General features: G+C 36.8%; 2 protein-coding genes across 2 annotated transcripts in view; both read left to right on the top strand.

Moving 5' to 3' along the window:
- The window catches only part of ecd (ecdysoneless cell cycle regulator), a 48,191-nt gene extending 35,098 nt beyond the window's left edge, over positions 1-13,093 (top strand). The window contains exons 11-13 of the mRNA XM_083135512.1: positions 3,047-3,157; positions 6,836-6,963; positions 9,834-13,093. Of these exons, the coding sequence (XP_082991638.1) occupies positions 3,047-3,157; positions 6,836-6,963; positions 9,834-10,028 (434 nt within the window). The 3' untranslated portion in view covers positions 10,029-13,093. The remainder of the gene's footprint in view (positions 1-3,046; positions 3,158-6,835; positions 6,964-9,833) is intronic.
- An 8,332-nt stretch (positions 13,094-21,425) lies between these two features.
- Positions 21,426-21,792, top strand: part of LOC145998842 (kelch-like protein 12) — a 36,630-nt gene continuing 36,263 nt past the window's right edge. Inside the window, exon 1 of the mRNA XM_083135511.1 lies at positions 21,426-21,755. The gene's annotated coding sequence lies outside the window, so the exon portion shown is untranslated. The remainder of the gene's footprint in view (positions 21,756-21,792) is intronic.

Raw genomic sequence — 21,792 nt, 5'->3', positions numbered from 1 at the left:
CCGATACTGATGTTGATATTGATACTTTTCCATCATTTTGGTCTTTCATGGGGTCTGCTTTTATTTTGCACCAGTTTTGCATGGAAAACTGGACATGTGTTGTAATATTATGATGTAACTTGAACATTTCAAAGCAAAATTCTTGGTAAATTGGTACATATAATTGGATAGAATACTTACACATTAATATTGATCAATAGTTGAACAGCTTATAATTATTACAATTTTGAAGTATCGGTATCAGTGGAATCGGTAAGAGTATTGGAATTAGGAAGGACATTGGTTTTAAGTGGTATTATATAAACATGGACTATGTTTTGAATTTGAGGTTTGATTACACCATTCATGTAACTTCTTGTGAGATAAGTTTCATCAAAATATGCTTTCATCTTTGGGAAATAAAAGATGCGGTTGATAATAATTAGAACAGAAGCGAGTTACTAACTTTTTCCGCGAAACTTACTTGTAGAGTAGTAATTCTGGAAGCTTTTATGGCAGCGAATGATGATGAAGTTTTATCAGGATATCAGCCAGGTGATTTCAGGATAGGCTTCCGAGCTTTTGAGAGCTAACATCACTTTCATCTTCAGGGATTGAAGTGCAGAGATATGTCAGGCTAAGGCTACATGTATTTCTTGTGGGAGGGGTTCTGTGTAGGTGGCGTCTCTACGGCATCCGTGCTCCCAATCGACTATCGCTAACCAAGCTGGGATCAGTTCTAGTCCTGTGTCCCTGTTGAGGTTTTCCTTTTCCCCGTGTATAGCTATTGCTTCTTTGATGGTTCGGTCCCAGTAATTGGATGGCTTGTTGATGATCTTGGTGGTTGTGAAGTCAATTCTATGGCCCTCCTAGATGGAATGTTCTGCTAACCCTGATTTTTCTGGATGAAAATTCTTGATGTAACTGATGTGTTCTTTGCAACGTTGTTCGATTGTCCTCCCCATTTGTCCAATGTAGGCTTTATCGCAGGAACAGATGATACTGTAAACCCCGGGTGTCTTCTGTACGTACTAGGTCATCTTTAGGATTTCAAAGTCGGCTTCTGACTTTTGGTAGCGGTTTGTGGATCGTCTTAATGTTGTAATTTGAAAGAATGCGGCTGATGACTGCAGACAGGTTCCCAGTGTTTGGGATGATGGCTATGAAGAGGGTCCAGGTTTGTTTGTTGGTTGTTCGTGTTGTGTGTTACTCGCTCTAGTGTCTTGATGATGCCTTCACTGTATCCATTCTGTCTGAAAGCTGTGTGCAGGTGTCTTATTTCATCTTGAAGGTGTTCTGCGTCACTGATAGAGATGGACCGGTGAAACAATGATGAGAATATGATTGATCGCTGCGCTGGATGGTGAAAACTCTTGGCATTAATGTATAGGTCTGTGTGAGTAGGTTTCCTGTATACGTTGTGTCCTAAGGTTCCATTTGGTTTGCGTGATGAGGATGTTCAGGAACAGAAGGCTGCTGTTGGTCTCTGTCGCCATGGTGAATTTTATGTTCGGGTGCTGGTTGTTGAGATGATCCAGGAAAGTCTGTAGCGCTTCTTCACTGTGCGGCCAGGGTATGTTTGAAGAGGCTGTTGATGTCTGGTGCAAAGTGTTTTTCTAACAGTTTTTAGTAATCTTGAAGAGGCACTCTGGTAAAGAGCGATACTATGTCAGAGCTAACTAGAAGGTCGCCGGGAGAAGTTCTGATGCTCTGCAGGGTCTTGATGAAGTCCAATGAGATCTTGACATGGTGTTGGCACTTGCCCGTCAGAGGTTGGAGTTGTGTCGTTAGGAATTTGGCGAGTCTGTAGGTAGGGCATCCATTTCAAAGCACAACATTAAGATGATCCACAAACCACTACCGAAAGTCGAAGCTGACTTCGAAATCCTAAAGACGACCTAGGACATAAAAAAAAAATCCAGGAAGGCCATAGAATTGACTTTACATCCACGAAGATCATTATTGGGACCGAATCATCAGAGAAGCAATAGCCATACACTGGGAAAAGGAAAAACTCAACAGGGACAAAAGACTAGAACTGGACCCATCTTGGTTAGCGATAGTCGACTGGGAACATGGACATTGTAGAGATGCCACCTGGTTGGCCTGCCACCTACACCTTACCCTGACATATCTCTGCACTTCAATCCCTGAAGATGAGAGTGAATTTAGTTCTTGAAAGTTCTGAAGCCTATCCAGAAATTACCTGGCTGATATCCCAAGAAAACTTTATTACTTGTAGAGGTTACAGAACTGGAACCGTAAGCCAGGCCAGCAGTGAAGCAAGAAGTACCCAAGTGGAAGCCACCAAAATTAATAGAACCTCTACAAGTAAGTTTTGCGGAAAAAGTTAGTAACTTGCTTACGTTCTAATCAAAATGTGATGTTTCATACAGGGTGGTGGATATTGTATCTACCAATTCCAGTTGGCAATCCTGCAAGAATGAATGTGTGCATGTGCAGCATACCTACATCCATGGATAGTTGGGAATCAGGCAATAAGTATATCATGGAGTAATTCTTGAAGTAATCATGGAGCATTGGCAGACGCAGATTGTGGCGATGAAAGCCTTCATCCAAACGGGCATCTGCGGTGGAACAACAAAGATTGCCATGCACCTGTTCCAGAGACACACAGCATTCTGAGGTGGGTTAGACAGTGGAGAGCCACGGGTAATGTAAACAGTCAGTTGCCGTGAAATACGTGCTATTCCACAGGACATGTTGAGACACACGTTATGAAAGCCTTCCCACATTGCCTTCAACAGTGCATCCAAGCAGAAAGAGGACATTTAGAGGATGTTATTTTCAAGGTGCAACGATGTCTGTATTGTCGATATTATAGATTGTATTAAATGCTTATGTGTATATTTTTATTTCATAATCATATAAAGTTACTACAAGCACTCACTGTCTTTCCATTGTCATTTGAAGTTGGTAGATACAATATGCACCACCCTGTATTTCTTTATTTCTCTGTGTAACTGCCTTAGATCATAAATACTATTTATTACCTTGGAAGTGGAAGAAGTGTAATTATATATTTTAAAAAAATGTTTCCTTGTAGATTTTGTTATCCCGGATGACAATTGGGACTTAGAATCAGATTCTGATTTGTCAGGAGTGGATGGAAGTGCAGATGAGGAGTATGACTTTGATCTTACACAGAAAAAGTCAGGTATGTAAATAATTGTGTCTCCACAATATAGTGATCATATACTTTGTAAATAATCTTGAAATACACAGCAGTAATTTTGAAACACTAGCGAAGTTCCCATTACACAAATTTCCTATTTTTATTTTCAGAGGGGCTGTATTATTTACATTAAATGTAATGTAAAAATAAACTCCTGAGAGTAGTACAGTGCCTTTCACTGTCGAATTTTCTGTGAAGCGGTAGCTAACATGCAGGGCAGTGAGAGGGCGTCTACCGGCATTTAGACCCACAGCTGTAGGCTGACTTTGGCACTGGATGCGTCAGTACTTTGGTATCCAAATAGCTGGTGTCCAGTTTGCACGTGTTTGTGAAGTGTTAAGGTGTTAACAAGTGTTTTAGATTGTTTTGTTTTAGTTTACGTATTAGTGGTGGTTTTCTGCAGTCTAATAATGTCACATACAATTTAAATCAACACATTTTTATGTACGACTCTTCCGTCATTACGAATTCATATAGGGAAGTCAGAATGTGTTTGGCAGCAGAATTCCCAGGTGTTCCTGTTCCACACACAGACAATGTTCCAGAATTTTTGAGCAAATTTAGGGAAACAGGGTCTATTCTTGATAAGATGCGAAGGGGAAATGTCGTGTGCTTACTGGAGAGAAACTAGACGACGTTGGAGCACGATTGGAACACACTTTTGAAAAATCCCTCCGGCACCTTGCACAAGAAACAGACATTTGCATATGGCGAGCTACCAAGCTTTTAAACCTGAAGCCATAGATTAGAAGAATTGAAAGGAAATTTCAGGAGAGAAATTGAAGCAATTTCGGAAGAGGAACTGATACATGTTAGTAAAAATTTCCTTAAAAAATGACATGTTAGTAAAGATTTCCTTAAAAAGTGCCGTAAATGTGTGAAAGCAAGAGGACATCATTAACAACACCTCTTGTAACAAGGTACATGCTCATTTTAATTTTAACTGTCCGTGTAATTGTACGAGCTTATTTCATTACATAGCTAGCGGTTCGATTTACAAAGATGTCCAGTTTGTCGGCAGACGTGCTCTCACTGCCCGGTGTAATAGTCGCTGCTCCATGGAAGACTCAGCCATGAAAGGCACTGTATTTCATATTTGGTGCTGTTTGAAGATTATATGCATACAATAATATGTTATTTACTTCCACTAATATGATAGTGAATTTAAAATTATGCCACTTTTTTTTTCGCCATGAACGTGCTGGGTGCTTCCGTAAAAAATACATGATACTGCTGAAAGAAACCAGGGGCATGCACTGACATTTGGGCTCATTACGATTCCATTTCACTTGATACAAACATGTAAAATAATTATTATAGCTACCTTATGATATTAAAATGCATATGCATAGTTCGAACCTGCATAAACAAAGTAACCTGTTTGAAAGAATTAAGAATGTTTACAATTGTGTAGTGGTTATTCCTGTTGGATTATGTAGTAATTAGTCTCCTTGAGGTAAACTATTTCCTTTTTAAGATTGTAGGTATGCATATGTCATCTCCTCGGCTAGGATAATTGATTTAAAGCAGCCCTTTCCCAACGCAGGAACAATTCCCTCTCTTACAAATTTCAACTTCGAGCATGAAAACCATTTAAGAAATAAACTACTGAAATACAAATGTATTTACGGATTGATCTATCACTTCTGAAACTTTATATTGTTACATGGAAAATTTCCGTCATCTGCCTGAGCTTCAATCAGAGGTGAATATGAGTGCCTTTTTGTATTGCACGAAGTTAATCTTATTTTTCCACTGCAAATAGTGGTACTTCATGTATTTTGTTAACCGTATTTGTGGCATGCGTTGCAAGATTGAAGCATAATAGGAAGAGAAAGGAAACAATAGTTAATCCAACACCACCAAGACCATGTGGTTGCTCCTGATCTTTCTCCTACTCCCTGGGTCTCACTTATTGCACAAGCCTCAACCAAGCTCCCTGCCTTCACCTTCTGAGCCGAAATTGAAAAAACTGCAGAAAGGTTGAAAGGCTGGATGGTTGGTTGACGTTTGTGCGATAAGTGAGACCCAATCTTCCCTACTCTACGGCAGTGTTGCATACTTTAAGCCCCTGTCACTGGAACTAAAGAAAAGACTTTTTCATGAAACGTACATAGCTTTATTTTTCTCCCAAAATTGAATAGCAAAACTTATTAACACTACTATGGCACAATGTGAAATGTAACAGATTCAAACACCCATTCCATGCACAAGTAAGGTAAATGAACTATAGAGTAGAGTTTGCAACTCTTACTCATTCACAGGCAGGTAAAGCACAAGCAATTCCTGTATCACGTTTCAGCTGGCCACAGCTCTGTGAAAACCGTTACGTGGAAAAGCAGCACAAGTCCATGAGGGTTAATACAAAATAAGGGAATCTCTTCTTCGGCAGAGAACCAGAACAGTCAAAAAGGAAGCAGAAAACATTCTAATGAAGTGGAATCATGCCTTAAGATTTTGAAAACAATTTATCCTTTCATGCAGAAAGCAATAAATAATACATGAAATATTCTATGAGAACTTCTGAAAAGAAAAACAACTATGCAAGCAGCACTTGCCCTGTCTCTCTATAGTGCACACTACTGAAAGGAACTCTCATTTAGATACAGTAGATTTGACAATTCAAACAGACTGGTGTGCCCACTGGGATGTTTTATCCTGGATCATTTTAACACTTTGTATAGCTGCCATCTTCAGACACTGCTCATATACTTATTCGATACCCTCTTTGTAATGTGGGAGCTGATGTAAATGTTTAGAAAAAGAAACCTTTATCATAGCCTCCACTAATGTGTAGGCAAGTGTATTGAATTTAGTATTAATTATTATTTTTTACTTTTTAATAGGCTGTTGAAGCCTACTATCCACTTTTCACCCCATAAGAATCAGATGTAATGGAACTCAGTGTTGACAGTCTCTTCTTTTCTAACAGCTTTCTGATATAATTTTTATAATATAAGTATATTAACAGAATTCTTGAACTCCTAATACGGATGAAATTGCTTATGTTTGAAATATTTTGTTCACATGAAATTGAACATAATGAATGTTACGAAAAGATCTTAAAAAACTGTATACATCACATCCATCAAAGTGAGTCTGGTGCCCCTAACTCTTAGATCTTGGTACCACCTATGGGAAGTGAGAGCAGTGGTGCGTGACTTAAGAATGAAACATTTGTAAATTTAGGACTAACATAAAATTTATACTGATTTTAGTTTTTAGAACTAAGTATTGTGTATTCCAAGATAATGTAAACGTAGACCTTTTATTGTGTACATATAATTTAGGTTGAATACACAAGTGGATAAAGTGAAAAAACTAATATGTTACTGGCAACACTGCAGTAAGTCCACTATGCTCGGGGGAGAAGTAGAAAGATGGCTGGAAGCTTGATGTTTAGCATAACAGACCATAAACAAGGAATTGGTATAAATAGGAACAGATTTGGTTTGTCAAGAAATTATTCTCTCTCTCTCTCTCTCTCTCTCTCTCTCTCTCTCTCTCTCTCTCTCTCCTTCCCTCCCTCCCTCCATACCCTTACACCTTCCCCCAAAGAGCGAGAAAGAAAGAGGAACAGAGAGAGAGAGAGAGAGAGGAAACAGAAAGAGAGAAAGATGGAAAGTGGGTTGATTACATTCTCTTTTTTATGTGTTTTAGGTGAAAAGAAGAAGAAAAAGGAACAAAGGAGATCCAGGGAAATGGCTGAGTACATGAAGATGATGGACAAGGAACTGTCTTCTACATGTATTATGGAAGGTTTTGAAAAAGCTGCAAGCAAAGAAAAGGTAATGACAAAGCAGAGTTTGTTTGTCTACAATGCAGTCAGTTTTAAGCCCATATTTATGTTTCAAATTAGAGATGTTTAAATTCAGGGCAGAAATTCAACACAACCGTGTTAATACATATTAGAATACCTTGTATTAAAACTTGTATAATGGAATGACAGTGAAAAAATGTTACACTAAATCACAAGGTATTGATAGGTGAATAATAATTAAGAGATAATTGGTGAAGGGATACTCACAAAGGAAATTCCCATGTCAAGACCGGGATTTGTACCTGGAACCTTGGGTGTCAAGACCATGAGTCAACCACTTAACACTTTCCCTGGCGTGGGTGTGTTTTCAAGCCGAAGAGAATCCAACCTTTCTCTGGCGTGGGCGTGTTTTCACACCCAGACACATGTGCTTCGTCTGAGCTATCCTGCTGCCTAGCAGCTGAACACATGATCGCAAAATCTTTCGCAAGTGTTGAGGGAAGATTACTCTTGACGTTGGAAACGTTTGAGTCATTGTTTTGTGAGGTGCATGTCTATTTTTATCCCCATTGTTGTTATTGTGTTCCAGAGCTCCGTGTGTTACTGTGTTTGCGGCAGACCAAAGGAAAGAAGAATGGCATCTCGAAAGCAAAATCAGGCGATCAAGTTGCAGGATTTTGAAAGAGTATTTAATGAAATTTGTGCTGATGAAGAAAGTGAAAATGAAGTCTTTATTCCCGAACTTGATGAAATTCAAGATGTAATATCTTCCAATGGATCAGACGAAAATGATAGTGAAGATACTGTTATCTTACCCCCAGTGCATAATACACACATTGCATGGACAAATTAATTTTGCTTTGTGTGATAATCACGGAAACATGAAATTTTACGAAGTGCTACACCACAACTTGAACACATAACACTTGTCTCCCTTCTAATGCCATGTTTCGAGCACACACTACATTTTCTCATAGCTGCACCCTTTTTCTTCTCCCTCTGTGGAACATGGACTAGTTTGTGAACTTTTAGTTTACTAACTACTAAAATTGCTAAAATGCTAAAACTATTACATTATAAATATATGCTTTCATTGATCCTCTACTGATATTTACACTTTGTATAACAAAAGATTTTATCTTTGTTGCTGTTGCCAAACAAATAGAATAAATATGTAGTTTAGGTTAACTTTGATTAAATTGCCTGCCAGGATAGAGAGAGCAAGTTCGTAATCTTGCCACCAGGGAAAGAGTTAATGTACTCAGAAACCAAGAAGTGTCAGCTCTTTTTTTTTTTGCTTAGTATTTATTTTATTTACATCACTTTCATCCTCAGGTCTTCTTTGTTTGGAGTGTTACATATATTAAATAAAAAGAGAAGAGGGAGCTAAATGATCCATTCAAGCTCTTCATGAAATATTTTTAATTGAAGTACCTCAACCCAATATGGCATGCCTAAGGTTTACGATTGTTTCTAATGTTGTACAAAGTCAGAAAGGTAAAACTAGTGGCAAGATTCAAAAGAGGGAACATTTCTTGATGTTACTGAAATTTGGAAGCCAATTCCAGATAATAACATAGGTACAGGGAAGATTTTATTAAAGAGTTATGTTTAGGCCATATTAGGTACATATGTACCCAATATGACCTAGTCATATATTTTGTTTTTTCACATAAAAATATGCAACAGAAATTGTAAATAAAGTACCACAATGTTGTTTTTATAGGTATATTGACACACTTGAATTTTATTTACATAATAACATGAGATTTGCACAAAGAAATTACATTGTTTACAAATAAATAAACACGGGAGTGATATGTCACAATTTGTTACCAGTAGACCATGGATGATTACACGTCACAGACTGGGCAAATGAAAGGTCCTTTATCATCCTGAGTTCCACACACACTATGTAAACATAAAGAGTAACAAATATCATATTTGCACATGTCTTTCACGATATATTCCTATGTAGGCAATATTGAGTACACCTTTCATTGTCTTATTTTTTCCTCTGTTAGTACTTTAGATTAAAGTCTACAGTGTTGTAAAGTATAAATTATGAGCTATCATAATATGTACTAGAGATATAAACACCTATAACTATAGGTACAGCCAACAGGTTCAATCACGTCATTTGCACAGTCTAAATGACATACTAACATCATTTGTTAAATTAACCTTGTAACTATTTGGAAACGACAAATAGGCTATATTGGGTTCAGGTACCTTATTTATATGTACATCCATCAAAACAGAAGGAAACAGTAAAAATCACATAAAATGAAAGGTTCATTATTTTGCAGACTGGTCACATGTTCACTTTAGAATTACAGACAGCATAGCTAGATGAAGGAAGATGATAGTACAAGCATCAGGGAACTTCACCCTCTACCCCCAAAGATACTTGCCACTCTTCAATCCATAGATGCAGTCTCATTTGCCATGTTTCTTGTGCCTTTAATCTTGGTGAGAGCCTCAGTCTCCTTTGCCTAACCTCAGAATCAATAACCACCACTTCACTCAAAACTCGACTTCACTCTTTTCACTCACACAAACACATGCTTTATCAACTGTTTCTAAGTGACGGTCAACTATCAATTACCCCTATCTACTGACATCTCTTTTTGCAAATGCTGGAATCAACTACACACCACCACCCACAGAGAAACAGTCAAACACTGCTGAAAGTGAGTTTTTGTCCAGCACCAAACCCAACTTTGTTTCCTGTAGTTCCAAGCTGCAAAATATCGAACCTTTCACTGTGTGTGGTAAGTGTTAACTGTTACCTTGAAGTTTGAATTATCTGCCCTTCTGGCCCCTTTCCTTTCTTTTTTCAAGTGTGCATTTGTGTATCTTATCAGTATGTAAAATTTAAATTTTGTGTTCTTGCAGAAAGGTGATGCTGATGAAGATAATTTTGATGATGTAGAAGACTTTCATCCTGTCGACATCGACATGACAGCCATGAAAAATGTCTTGGAGTCATATCAGTCACAAATGGGCCAATCAGGGCCAGCATCAAATTTGTTGGGCCCACTCGGAATACACTTGGAGAATGTAGAGTGTGCAAAAGGGGACGAAACCTAGTATTTTGTTGACAATACATTTCCTTCTAGTAATCTCTATCTTGTCATTTTTGTAATGACCTCCATTACATATATATATATATATATCTGGCTGTTATGTAAAATGTTTACATATCTGATACTCAAGCTTGAAAGTAATATAATAGAGTGCAAAAATGCTTGAGTGCTAGTTGCAGAGAGAAAAGTGCATGAATGATGTGATACCTTTTTGTGCTTTGAATGTAGTTGTGTTAATATAATAGTTTTTATCATTGATCAGTGTTTATCAGCAATAAATCTTCAGGTTTACGAGAGAAATGAAGAGAAATTGCAATATTAGATGGAAAATAAATTGGTAGATAGGTGAAGATGTAGTGTAGGTACTATTTTGCATAAGAAAATGTATTGCTGTTATTAAGATATAATGTTCTTGGAGCCCCAAAGGGGGAAAACACTTGTTTGTTACAGAAATCAAGACAATATGGAGGGACATTCCAAGCTCTGTGTTTGAAGCAAAGCTTACGAGAAGTGGAATAATACACTATCTATTATCATAGAAAAGAGAAATTTTACTTGCAAGTGAAAATTATTACATGCTACATTTGCTGTTTGGTAGAGAGTTATGATTGAAGTGATGTTTTCTATGTTGGTGTCCAGGTTACTTTGAAGTGCCAAAGAAACAGGGTAAATTCAAATTGTCCATGCCAAATCAATATTCTATTTCACATGAACTGGGAAGAGTACACCAGCTGTCATTCTTTGTGAGTGTTCACATGTGCACGAATTGTCATGTTACATGTCCACATCTTAATTGCACGCACACACACTTACATGTAGTTTATATTCCTCATACTTATCTTTCTGGCAGTATTTTCCAACTTTTAACTCAGTGATGATGCTTTTTCATCCATTTATATGTTAGCACTATTTTCATCAGCAGCCTGTTTTCAAATTTCACAGTCTTTTACTTCACTTTAAACATGAACATGATTATAAATTACAATGGGAACACCACTTCTGTGATAGCCTAGTGGTTAAGTCTCTCACATTTGAACCTAAAGGCCTTGTGTTTGATTTACAATAAGCAACAAATTTCAGTGATTCACAATTACTGACTGACACCTGTGTGTAACATTGCCTCTAATGCAAATTTTGCAAGGAATGTTACCAGTAAACCTGTTATATGAAACTTTAAGTAGCTACTATTTTGAAGTTATAAAATCGTCAAACATACAACAATATTTAATTAAAACAGCTTATGCCTTGTGCCAACATGTTTAATCACATTATGTATGTAAAGAAAGAAAAAAGACCATTCTTACTAATTCACCTGATGGACTGTTTGGAACATTTGAAATATTTTGAAAAAACAGTAAAATAAGTTTACCTGTATTGCTTATTCATAAAACAGTATGTAATTTCATCCATTATTGTTCTACTACTGTATTTCAAACATGCTGAGAAAAAAATATTAAAACTTCTTCATAATTTGTCATGCTTTCAGACCATTGGGTATTCATTCATGTTGATTTTGAATTGCAAATAATTTCCAAAGACATGAAGCTATTTTGTAGTTTTTACATTTTCCCCTTAACACACAAACTTGGCTTTTTAGCTTTTGAGAAGACCAGGTGGAACAAATGCTTAAAATACAAGGCCTCCCTGATGGTGTAATAGTAACACCCACTTTAAACTGTAGGTGAAAACCATAGTAGCCTATCTGTGCATAAAATGGTCTTAAAACACTGCTTACAATGCAGTACGAATATGTCATAATTATTACAATAATTATTGGCAACAATTAAGATCAGTGAGAATTCAAACATAAAATATTAAATATTGACATGCATAATATTTTTCACATGCAAACATGTTTCATTTTGATATTTTAGTGCAGTATATGCTTTTATCGTACAGTAGTATCCATAAGTATTGCTCAGGAAATTTTTCATGACTATTTTCGTTGGTTTTTTATCTTCATCCTACGTATTTTTACGTGTACTTTTTCAGATGTTGTAAGCAGATTGTTTGGTGTTTTGTTTCAGTTCTTGAAGCTCTCATTGCATAAAACAAAGGGAGTAAACGTGGTGATGGAAAATTTGCTTGGTAAAACTTATGGATCCCACTGTACACTTCCCTTGGTGGGATTTTATTTCTTTGCAGAGAACAACGAAAATCATAAGAGTTGTTTTACTTTACTCACACATACCAGTAAACGTAATGTATTTCTAAGTTACCTCTTGCTACACAAGCTTTTGCCCATCTTATTTTGCTCAATCTGAATTCAGAGAAGAAATGTAAAAGATGAAAATATGTAAATAAAAATACTTATCATTGTTGAAAAGACACATGGTTATTTAGGAAAGAAAAGCATAAGATCTGTGATAGGTAATAAAGCTCAAATGCTCTCTGTTGATGTGGAACATTCAGAAATGTTCTGAAATAATTTCATTCAGTGTTCATTTAGTATTGTGTGTGTTCAAATTATATGTTATTGTGAGTATTTTCTTGTCTGCACTGTTAATTTTATATGATATTTTATATGTATTGTGCAACTCAATGTATGTCTTCTATTTAGCTGTTTATTCTTGCATGATGCACTGCCGAAAATTGCATTAAACACATTAATTTGTTTTTTATACAATTGTGTGTAAGTTTACATTTGATAAGGGCATTAAGGAATATAAATAACTGGAGTTACCAGAGTTTTGCTTATTGTGTATGATAGATTAGTAATTATAACAATTTAACTGATTGCATCAACTTCATTCTTCGTTGGATGAGTTCTTGATTATAATATTTAGCTGTCAAGTATTAATATTATTAAAATGGTTCCTCACTATTTGTGTTATCCTGAAATTATTTGTAAGGTATAACAAGAAACTAGGGATGGACCAACATGAAATACTTCTTACCAATAAAATACTGATATAAAATTTGCTGATACCGATAACTGGTATTTTACTGATCGAATATAAAATTCCAAATAATTCATTGACCTCCTTAATAAATGTATGTTACCAGATGAACCAAGCTTTTGCAATGCAAAAGAAGCTGCATATTTAGATGTTTCCTTTTTTAGATATATATATATAAAAAAACAGAACAAAATGGAAATTATGTGTTTATATTCATAAAAATTATAACAAAATGGCACAGTATTGCACTAAATTGTAAGATATTTATAGATATATCGGGATCGGTAATTTTACTGATACCGATATTCCTATATTGGCCGATACCGATAGAGTACTGATTAATCTGTCCCATCCCTACCAGAAATTAAATGTAAATTATACATGACTTCTTTTTTTTCTTTTCTCCTGTGTAAAATTTATGAAACTATTTTGAATTTGTGACCAACAATTAAACATAAATTATGTAAAAAATTTAATTTTCTCTTGTAGAATTCCTGAAACTACTTGTAATTTCTTGTAGAATATAGTTCACAAAATTTAATAAGATATCTGCCACTTCATGATGTAAGGTTGGGAAAATATCCACCATGTTTGCAGTTTCTATAAACATGCATTGAATGTTTTACTTTGTATATTAGTGTGTTAGGAGTGCCAGAATTTGCGTGGTCACCAGATTAACTACATATAGTAATTTTTAATTTTGCAATGTGCCATTATACATTTGTTTCCCAAAAGCCCACATTGATTTGTATTTATGTGCTTTAGTGGAATCATATCATTTGATGCTCATTTCATGTAAAATTGAACTAGATTTTGAAATTGAGATAAAGAATTATGATATTTATGAAGATGATTTCATTAATTTTCTGCTGGCCCCTGTGGCAGAGTGGTTAGCAATGCCAGGGGTCCCAGGTTCGAATCCTGGCTTGGGCATGGATATTTGTGAGTGTCCATTCATCAATTTCATCATATCATCACTCATCCCCATCTTCGCAAATTAGCCAAAAAGTGGCACATAAAGCGAAGTAAAATAAAGCAAATCAAATCATTAATTTTCCTTTTATAAAGTACCTTCACCTTCAAAATTCAGAGTGATGAAGAAAATTAATTCTATCTGTAAACAAAAGGTGCAGAGGAGTATTTCTATTTTTTGGGGGGTGGGGGGGGGTAATTTATTATGTATTCTCATTACACAAACACAAGATTTTCAGTGCAGTTGTACTTTCAGACACATTTAATAAGCTTACATAGCCACAAGATCGTTGCAAATTTCTAACAGTGAAAGTAAACCACTTGAAGATTCATGTGATCCAGGAGGAATTCTAAGCATACATATTTTTTTCAAAAGGAGTGGAAATTTCTAAAAATGCTTTGCTGGCATTGGCTAAATGTCTACCCAAGTCGTAAGGCTCTTCTGGACCTTTGCTACATGTCAGCAAAGCTGTTTTAAAAATTATTTTGTTTCAAGAAACCACTATGATCTTCCAAATATCTGAAAAATTGCATGTTTAGAATGTTTTTGAGTTCATTCAAGTGAATTTCTGAGAGGTTTGCTTTCACTATTGTTTAGACATTAATGATAGAAAATTAGTTTATGGTGTCATGAAACTATTGCATATATCTAGAGAGCAGAAAAAGCTCTTTATAAAAATTCACTTCAATGATGGAAAATAATGGTCTAACATGGAAATTCTAAACCGATGTACTTTTTGAGAATTTGAAATATCATAACGAGAAGATTTTTCAAAAACTACTTAGCTACACCATGTCAAAACATAGTCTATTTTGTTTCAAATACACAAATATTTTCAATGCCATATTTATGATTAAATTTTTTAGCCTAAATACACATTTTTACATGTGATATGTACTAGAGTGATAAAAAAAAGTGGCTGCCAGGGTTTCAACGCTCACTCAGTTTTTTTTTTTTTTTTAGATGAAGTACATCTGGTCAATATTTACCCTTACTGAATTCTTACTGAACTAGAAATTCAATTAGCTTGCAAATGTTTGATTAACACTAAAATTTGTCTTCCCACCATGAATTAACCTAGGACTACTCCCATCAGAAACAGGAGTAATAAATACCCTGAAGGTGAGAGTGACGTTAGCTCTCGAAAGCTTTGAATCATTTCCATAACTCACCTGGTCGATAGCCCGAGAGAATCTTTTCGTCATTCGTCGCCAGGAAAGCTTCAAGTCTTAGTTCTAGGAGTAATAACTATTTTGCTGTGTGCAAACCCAGCATTTTAAAAGGGAAAGAGCAAATATTTATTGCTTTTACATATTGACTAGTACTAAACCTTTCAAGCAATACTCTTGCTTCAGGAATTTTCATTCTCTGGTGACATATAGATGGAAAAACAACGAAGGTAAACTATTAAAGCCTTTCCCCCTCAAAGTAGGCAATAGCTAGGCCAGATAGTTTAAGCTAACCGCTTCGCATAAACAAAAGCGCAACTTAATTTGACATGAGTACAAGTAAAATTCAGCAAAAAAGAAAATGTGACATCTAGCGGTCGAAATTTGAAAGAGGTTACAACACACAAGAGATGCATATTATAGCCCATCGTCCAACTTATTGGACAGTAATGGTATAATGGACTATGCCTGTGGCTCGTTCAGAAAAGGTTTACAATGACAGTGTGAGCTGGAAATTCTTTGAGGCCAGCACTGAGTAGAAAGCCCTACTCTTTTCTTTAAATTCCTTACAATGTACTGTATATCAGCAGTGAGCTAGCTGTATTGTATGAGTCAACACACATGACAACTTCGTGACACTGCATGTATTATTATTATTTAATATCTTGGACAGGCAGCTGAGTGGGTTCCCAGTAACATATGATGATGTCTGTGATGACATCCACGGCCATTCTAACTCAGCCAAAGGAGACTGGGCAACTTGATACGTTAGTCCCCCGAAATACCAAATTAACTTAACTGTTCACAAATGGCCATCAATAGGGGATTAAACCTCATCTCATTCCTTAATACACCCTTTGTCATAAACTTTTATAGAGTGTAAATTGTCCACAGTTACGAATCCAGTAGTATAGCATCAGTTGCTCAGCCAATCTGCCTCTTATTGCTGCAAATAAAGAACAAACTTGGTAATTCACAAACTTTGACTCAGGGGCCCACTATGTTCTCACTCTAGGCTCCTGAAATTTTATATAATCCCAGAACTTCAACATATAGTGTTGCTTATTTAAAAAACTGGATTTAGGAAACAAATATGTTTCCCAGTAACATATCATATGTCGAGTGATAATAAATAGTGGCGTATTGTCTCAGCCAGAGGGGCCCGGGGTTTTGTCTTCTCTGAAGTGCAGAATTATCTTACTTGCTTATAGATGGTAATTGATAGGAACATTTTCTCATCTCCTACCTTTATAGCTACGCAGTTTGTCGTAAACGTACTGTAGTGTAGTACAGTTATGATTCCAGTAGAAAGCTCAGTTGCTCAACCAGTCAATTCCTTATTGTTACGCAATACCTAAACAAACAAACTTGATAATTCATGACCTTTTTTTTTCCCCCAGTAATATTAGTTTTATAGGTGATATTCAAAATGTAACTTTCCACTAAATATTTTCAAGGTGGCCCAAGCTTCTATATGAAATTGAAACATGATCCGAGATAAATTTCCCTCATTGTCCACACCTGTTACATTTTGCTTCAAAGGGCCCCAAAACTCAGGAGGTGGAGCCCAGGGGCAATTATCCCTTTGCCCTTAGGTCCAGTAGCTCCTATTCCGCCATGCAGCATACACAGGGCTTGAAGTGAAAATTCCTAGTTGCGAATTTGCTTGTTCGAGTTAGGAAATAGAAGGGAGGATCAATGTGAAGACAATGCAGTAGGTGGAGAAGGATGCTTATGCAAATTATCCTACGTACTGGGAGGATGTTTTATGATTTTTTCTTAGCTGGAGGATGGCATCCCCATGCATCCTTTATGCCTACCCCCCTTCACACACACACTCTTTGAGCACCAACGATCTATTAACAAAATGGTTTTTGTTTCATGAAAAAGTTTTTAAGAAATATCAGTGGTCTATCGAAAATAAATGGCATCGTTAAAATTATGAATAATAATACTGAGGTCCACTAACACCAAAATTAAACACCGTGCATGTGTGGCGACAACCCTTTTTTTTGGGGGGGTGGAGGGGGTTCCAGTCCATCCAACCGGCATTTCATTGAGTGACACATTTTCAGTGAATAAGTCCCCCATCGCTGCTTTATTATCTATCTCTCAAGACTTGAGTCCGCTGCCATTTCTTCATAGCAGATTGCAATTGACCTTATGATGTTAGGTCCCCATCGACAATCTAGAGGTCTGGTTCAACCCCCCCATAACTGAAATGATAAGTTTGCTTGAGGGTAACATTATAGTATAGGGGTGACAGATTTCTTCAAATTTACAGGAGAAAGTACTTACAGAAACCATTTTCTGTAGCGTCGTGGAAGTTCGTGAATGTAGTTTTGATCCATTTTAATGCGAATACATGTTGTTTTCTGCGAAAATCTCTGTCCGACATGCTGTTTCTGCTGCTGCCATTTGCTTTCTGCACGAGAGTACAATGTTCAGTGTGTTGGATGATGTAACCCCATAGTCAGTGTTTCAAACTCGCAGTGTTTTCACTAGAACATGACGTGTCGAGTATTTTTATTTTTAAATTTTTTTATTTAACTATGCTAACCTAACCTTATGGAAAATGGTTTTTGGGGCTAATGTCAATGGTTTGTGAGGCTAACGTCAATGGTTTGCGTGGTATTAGCATAATTTCAAATCCGGGCACGAAAGTAGGTATTTTCCGGTGAATGAGGTTGCAACACTACATAAATCGACAAAAAACACTCACAACGTGCCCTGAACCAGAACGCTATCGCCCGCCATAATGTGTTACAGAATCGAAATAAAAAGTAACAGTAAGTACTCGTAAATGTAAGAAATATACATTATCTTAGTTAGAAATGCATTATTTCACCTTAGAAAATGTTCCGCATTCCAAAATAGTACGTTAGCAATGTAAAAAAGTGCGAAATATATGATTTGTAGGTGTCACCCCCATACTATAATAGTACCAAAAATAATACTGGCTATGCCACTGCGTTGAAGTAAGAGAAAATATTTCTAATTCCTTTTCCAGTTATTTATCAGAGGTTCAGACCACCCCGATTTAGTTTCGAGAAACTACTATCCTAAGTTGATAAAAATGGGAAGGCAGGGTATTTGCGGTAAAAGTTAATTTATTTTACAAATGGGGGGGGGAGGCTATCTAACTATTTTGTGTGCCCCACTCTCTAATCATGAAGATTTTTTTTCACTAAGGGGCCCCAGAGAACTGCACTACGCCACTGAGCATCATCAATGCCCATAGCCGTCATATTATTCTCGATGTTTTTGTCTGCCACTGGATTTATCTACATGAGGCAGTCACATACAGGGTGGTCTCAAAGAGGGTGAACCCCCTTTATTTTCGACACTACGATGCGATGGTAATAGTTGGATTACTTGATATGAAGACATACCTTTGTCATTCATGACTTCTTGGAGGCCCTTCAGAACGTTATTGATGGGAACGTCACCGCCTGGAAAAAGGTCTCATTCACACTTACATCGCGAAGTGTGCCAAAATATGGCGCAGAGTTCAGCCGTGCTACGAAAAGGACGGTCTCCATACCGATGTTCCGGATACTTAAACCAGAGCGTATAGAAGGAATAGTGTGTGCACTCCCTGAGTTGCCGTGGTCCACCGCCTAGATGGCAGTGGTGACGTTTGAGACGGCGCGGAAGATGCTCGCGTTGCTATAACTAACTACATAAGAAACAAAAATGCATGTTACTTACGTTTGGAGAAGAGCTCAGCAGCTTGATAGTTTGGAGAATTTCCGAGATGATTTTGCTGTCTTCGAGGCACTTAATTCCTTTCTTATCTCCTTGGTGCGGAAGAAAAATCGACATTTCAGATAGTGAAATACGAGTTTAGGTAGCGTACGCAGCACATGATCTTCACAGCATCCTCATTGAGAAGTTTTTACAGCAATTATATTTAAATTGTCGAAACACTCAAAAAATATATCACCCCATAAACTATTAGCACATGATAATTTTTCTGCAACAACTTCTTCCACTCGTAACAGCACATCATAAACGCTTGTCGATGCATAGGTAAGGTATTTATAGCCGTCGCCCGAACCAAAGTCTTGGACTTTTCACTTTTGAAATATACCGCACTATGTATACTGCCAAATGATACACCAAGTATTCTTTACCAACACTTTGTTCATTTAAGTTCGGTATGTTGTTTTCCCAGACATGTATTTGAATTTCATCTTCAACAATGGAATTTTTTTCCCCCTTACTTTATTTTCAGCTTGCTTCTTCACCGAAAGATTTTTATTTTCGGTTGCTCTTTCCAGAGTTCCCATTTGATTAACAAAAGACGTCAGAGGAGATTCAGTCCTGTATTCACAGTTTCCGCCCGAAAATAAAGCAAGTTTTGCTGGTACGTAAATTGATTGCAGCATATGTAAGTGCAGAAAATCCACAGTGGAGGGATGATCGTCACAAGTGAACGACCGCAATATACCAAAATGGCGTTCTAGGGGATCTTGATTAAATTTTCCTGTCAAAACGTACTTGTAATTGTTCTTCCACAAATATTCGGACACTTCTAAAGTACTTTCTAAAGTCACTCTTAAGGACTCTAGCGTTTTTTTTCTGAAGCGAAGGAATTTCGATTACCTCTAAGGGACAGCATTCCATTTTAATAAAGTTGTATGTGCTTCTGATCCTTTATATAGTGCCTGTGCAGGAGTGAATGAATTTAATGCGTCAACCAGGCAGTTCAGGTCCCTTGTGAAATTTTCCGTGTTTCACTGCCTTCTAACCCCTCTGCATTAATACTCCGATAAAATTTTATTCCATTAGCCACAGATCTGCTGAACAGCTGCAGTGCGAGTCTTACATTCATTCGTTGGAATGAATTAGGATCCAAATGTGGTGCGTCTGAAAATGCCCAAAGCTTTCTACTAGAGTCAGCTGGATCAGAGCACTTAAGATTGTTTCTGTTTCCGGAAATTCATAAGCATTTTCAGAACTTTTTGTTAGATTGGCTACCGTCAGATGTAAAACCAATAATTCTGACCCCTGCTTTTTCCAAATGCATGATAACCTGGATAAGTATTTTTGTGAGAATGTCACCAGGGGTGGCATTCCTGCTAGCATATACTGCTATGGGTTGAATCCAATTATACAGAAAAGGAACAAACATAAAAACTAGAGCATGATTTGCTAATCGATTCTTGCTTTCGTCTGGAGTAAGATTTCCAAAATCAAGAAAGCCGTCTATTTTTAAGGAATTCGAGTTAAACTGGATTGCTTCCCTAAGTTTAACTTCATCAAAAATCAGCATTCCGCTACGCTCATTCTCATTCTTTTCACTAAAAAAATGTGTTATAACGTCGATGGCATGGCAAATCGTGATGCAAACAGTGTCTATACCCCAAACTAGTCACAACGGATCAATCACAAATCTAACGACACTAAACTCAATAACGTAACAACGTTGTCATTAATAAAAGTACAAAATGTTATTCTAGCACAACAAAACACAACGCTCTACATAAAGCGCGGACGCACTGCAAGCAGAAGACGCTCGTCGCAAGCGAAGGTGCTGCCAGTGTTTCGGTGGGGCACCGCTCTGTTCACTTCGCTTACGGGAAGAAACCGAAGTGCACACACTTTCTCTTCTATACGCTCTGCTTAAACCATCAGGTACAGTGGGATCCATGAGTATTACCGTGCAAATTGTCCATCACCATGTTCGTGGACTTTATTTGACCCAATAAGAGCTTCAAGAATTAAAAGAAAACTCAAACCAAACTGTTGACAACTTCTGCACGAGCATACATAAAAATCCATCACTTAAAAACAGACAGGATGTAAGAGAAAAATTAATGAAAATAGTCATGGACAATTTGCACGGTAATACTCGTGGATTCCACTGTACGTGTTCATATCAAGCATTCAACCATAACGTAGTGTCAAAAATACAGGGGTGGTACGCTCACTTTGTGACCACCCTGTAGAATGCACAGCAAAATAATATTTAAGAAAAAATTATCTAAAGCACAGTTATTTGGTTTTACTTGTTGGAGTGATAAATGAAGCAGACTCGTTTATCTTATTTGTCCTCTCTCTTGTCCCTATTCACAGAGAATGCCCCATCTGACGTTGTCCGTTACTGCTTCAGTGCTTCCTTTCTCCCAATATTTTTATGAAAAACGTATTTGCAAATATGGCACTAGATGGTTGCATATTACTAGTCTACCTGCTGCTTATCAAGAAATACTTAAAGATGAAAATTGCCTAACATTGCGTCTGCTCAATAAGTTTAGGTGAACAAAATTCAGTTACAAAATTGACGCTAGATGTCAGTAAAGTAATGTTCTTGCACATGCAAGTATATGAAGAAATTCTGGTCGGATAGAAGCATGAACACATTTGCGTAGTGCTATCACAATCACCAGCGACAGTAATCGAAGAAGATTGGAGAGAGAAATGTGAAATTTGTGAATTTTGACATGCAATAGAACATGTTACCTTCTTCATCTTTACTTACGGAAGTATGCATAGAAAATGCAAATTCTATTTTTACGTGGAATTGTTTTATGGGTTCAATTTTTGCCTTGCAAAAGGAAATCTCGTAGTCTCAGAATGGATAAACATGGTTTATGGTAGACCATGAAATACAACCCTTAAACATTTGGAAGAAACTGGTGATGGATGTTTAACTGCTCCCTTGTCAGCAGGATTATAACGATGTAAGTATAACACACAGACGTTTAAAATTACGATGTA

This window comes from Lepisma saccharinum, chromosome 14 (assembly GCF_977018435.1).
Source record: "Lepisma saccharinum chromosome 14, izLepSacc3.1, whole genome shotgun sequence".
Taxonomy (NCBI): Eukaryota; Metazoa; Arthropoda; class Insecta; order Zygentoma; family Lepismatidae; genus Lepisma; species Lepisma saccharinum.
Note: the sequence above shows the minus strand (reverse complement) of the source record. Positions and strands in the feature narration are given on the sequence as shown.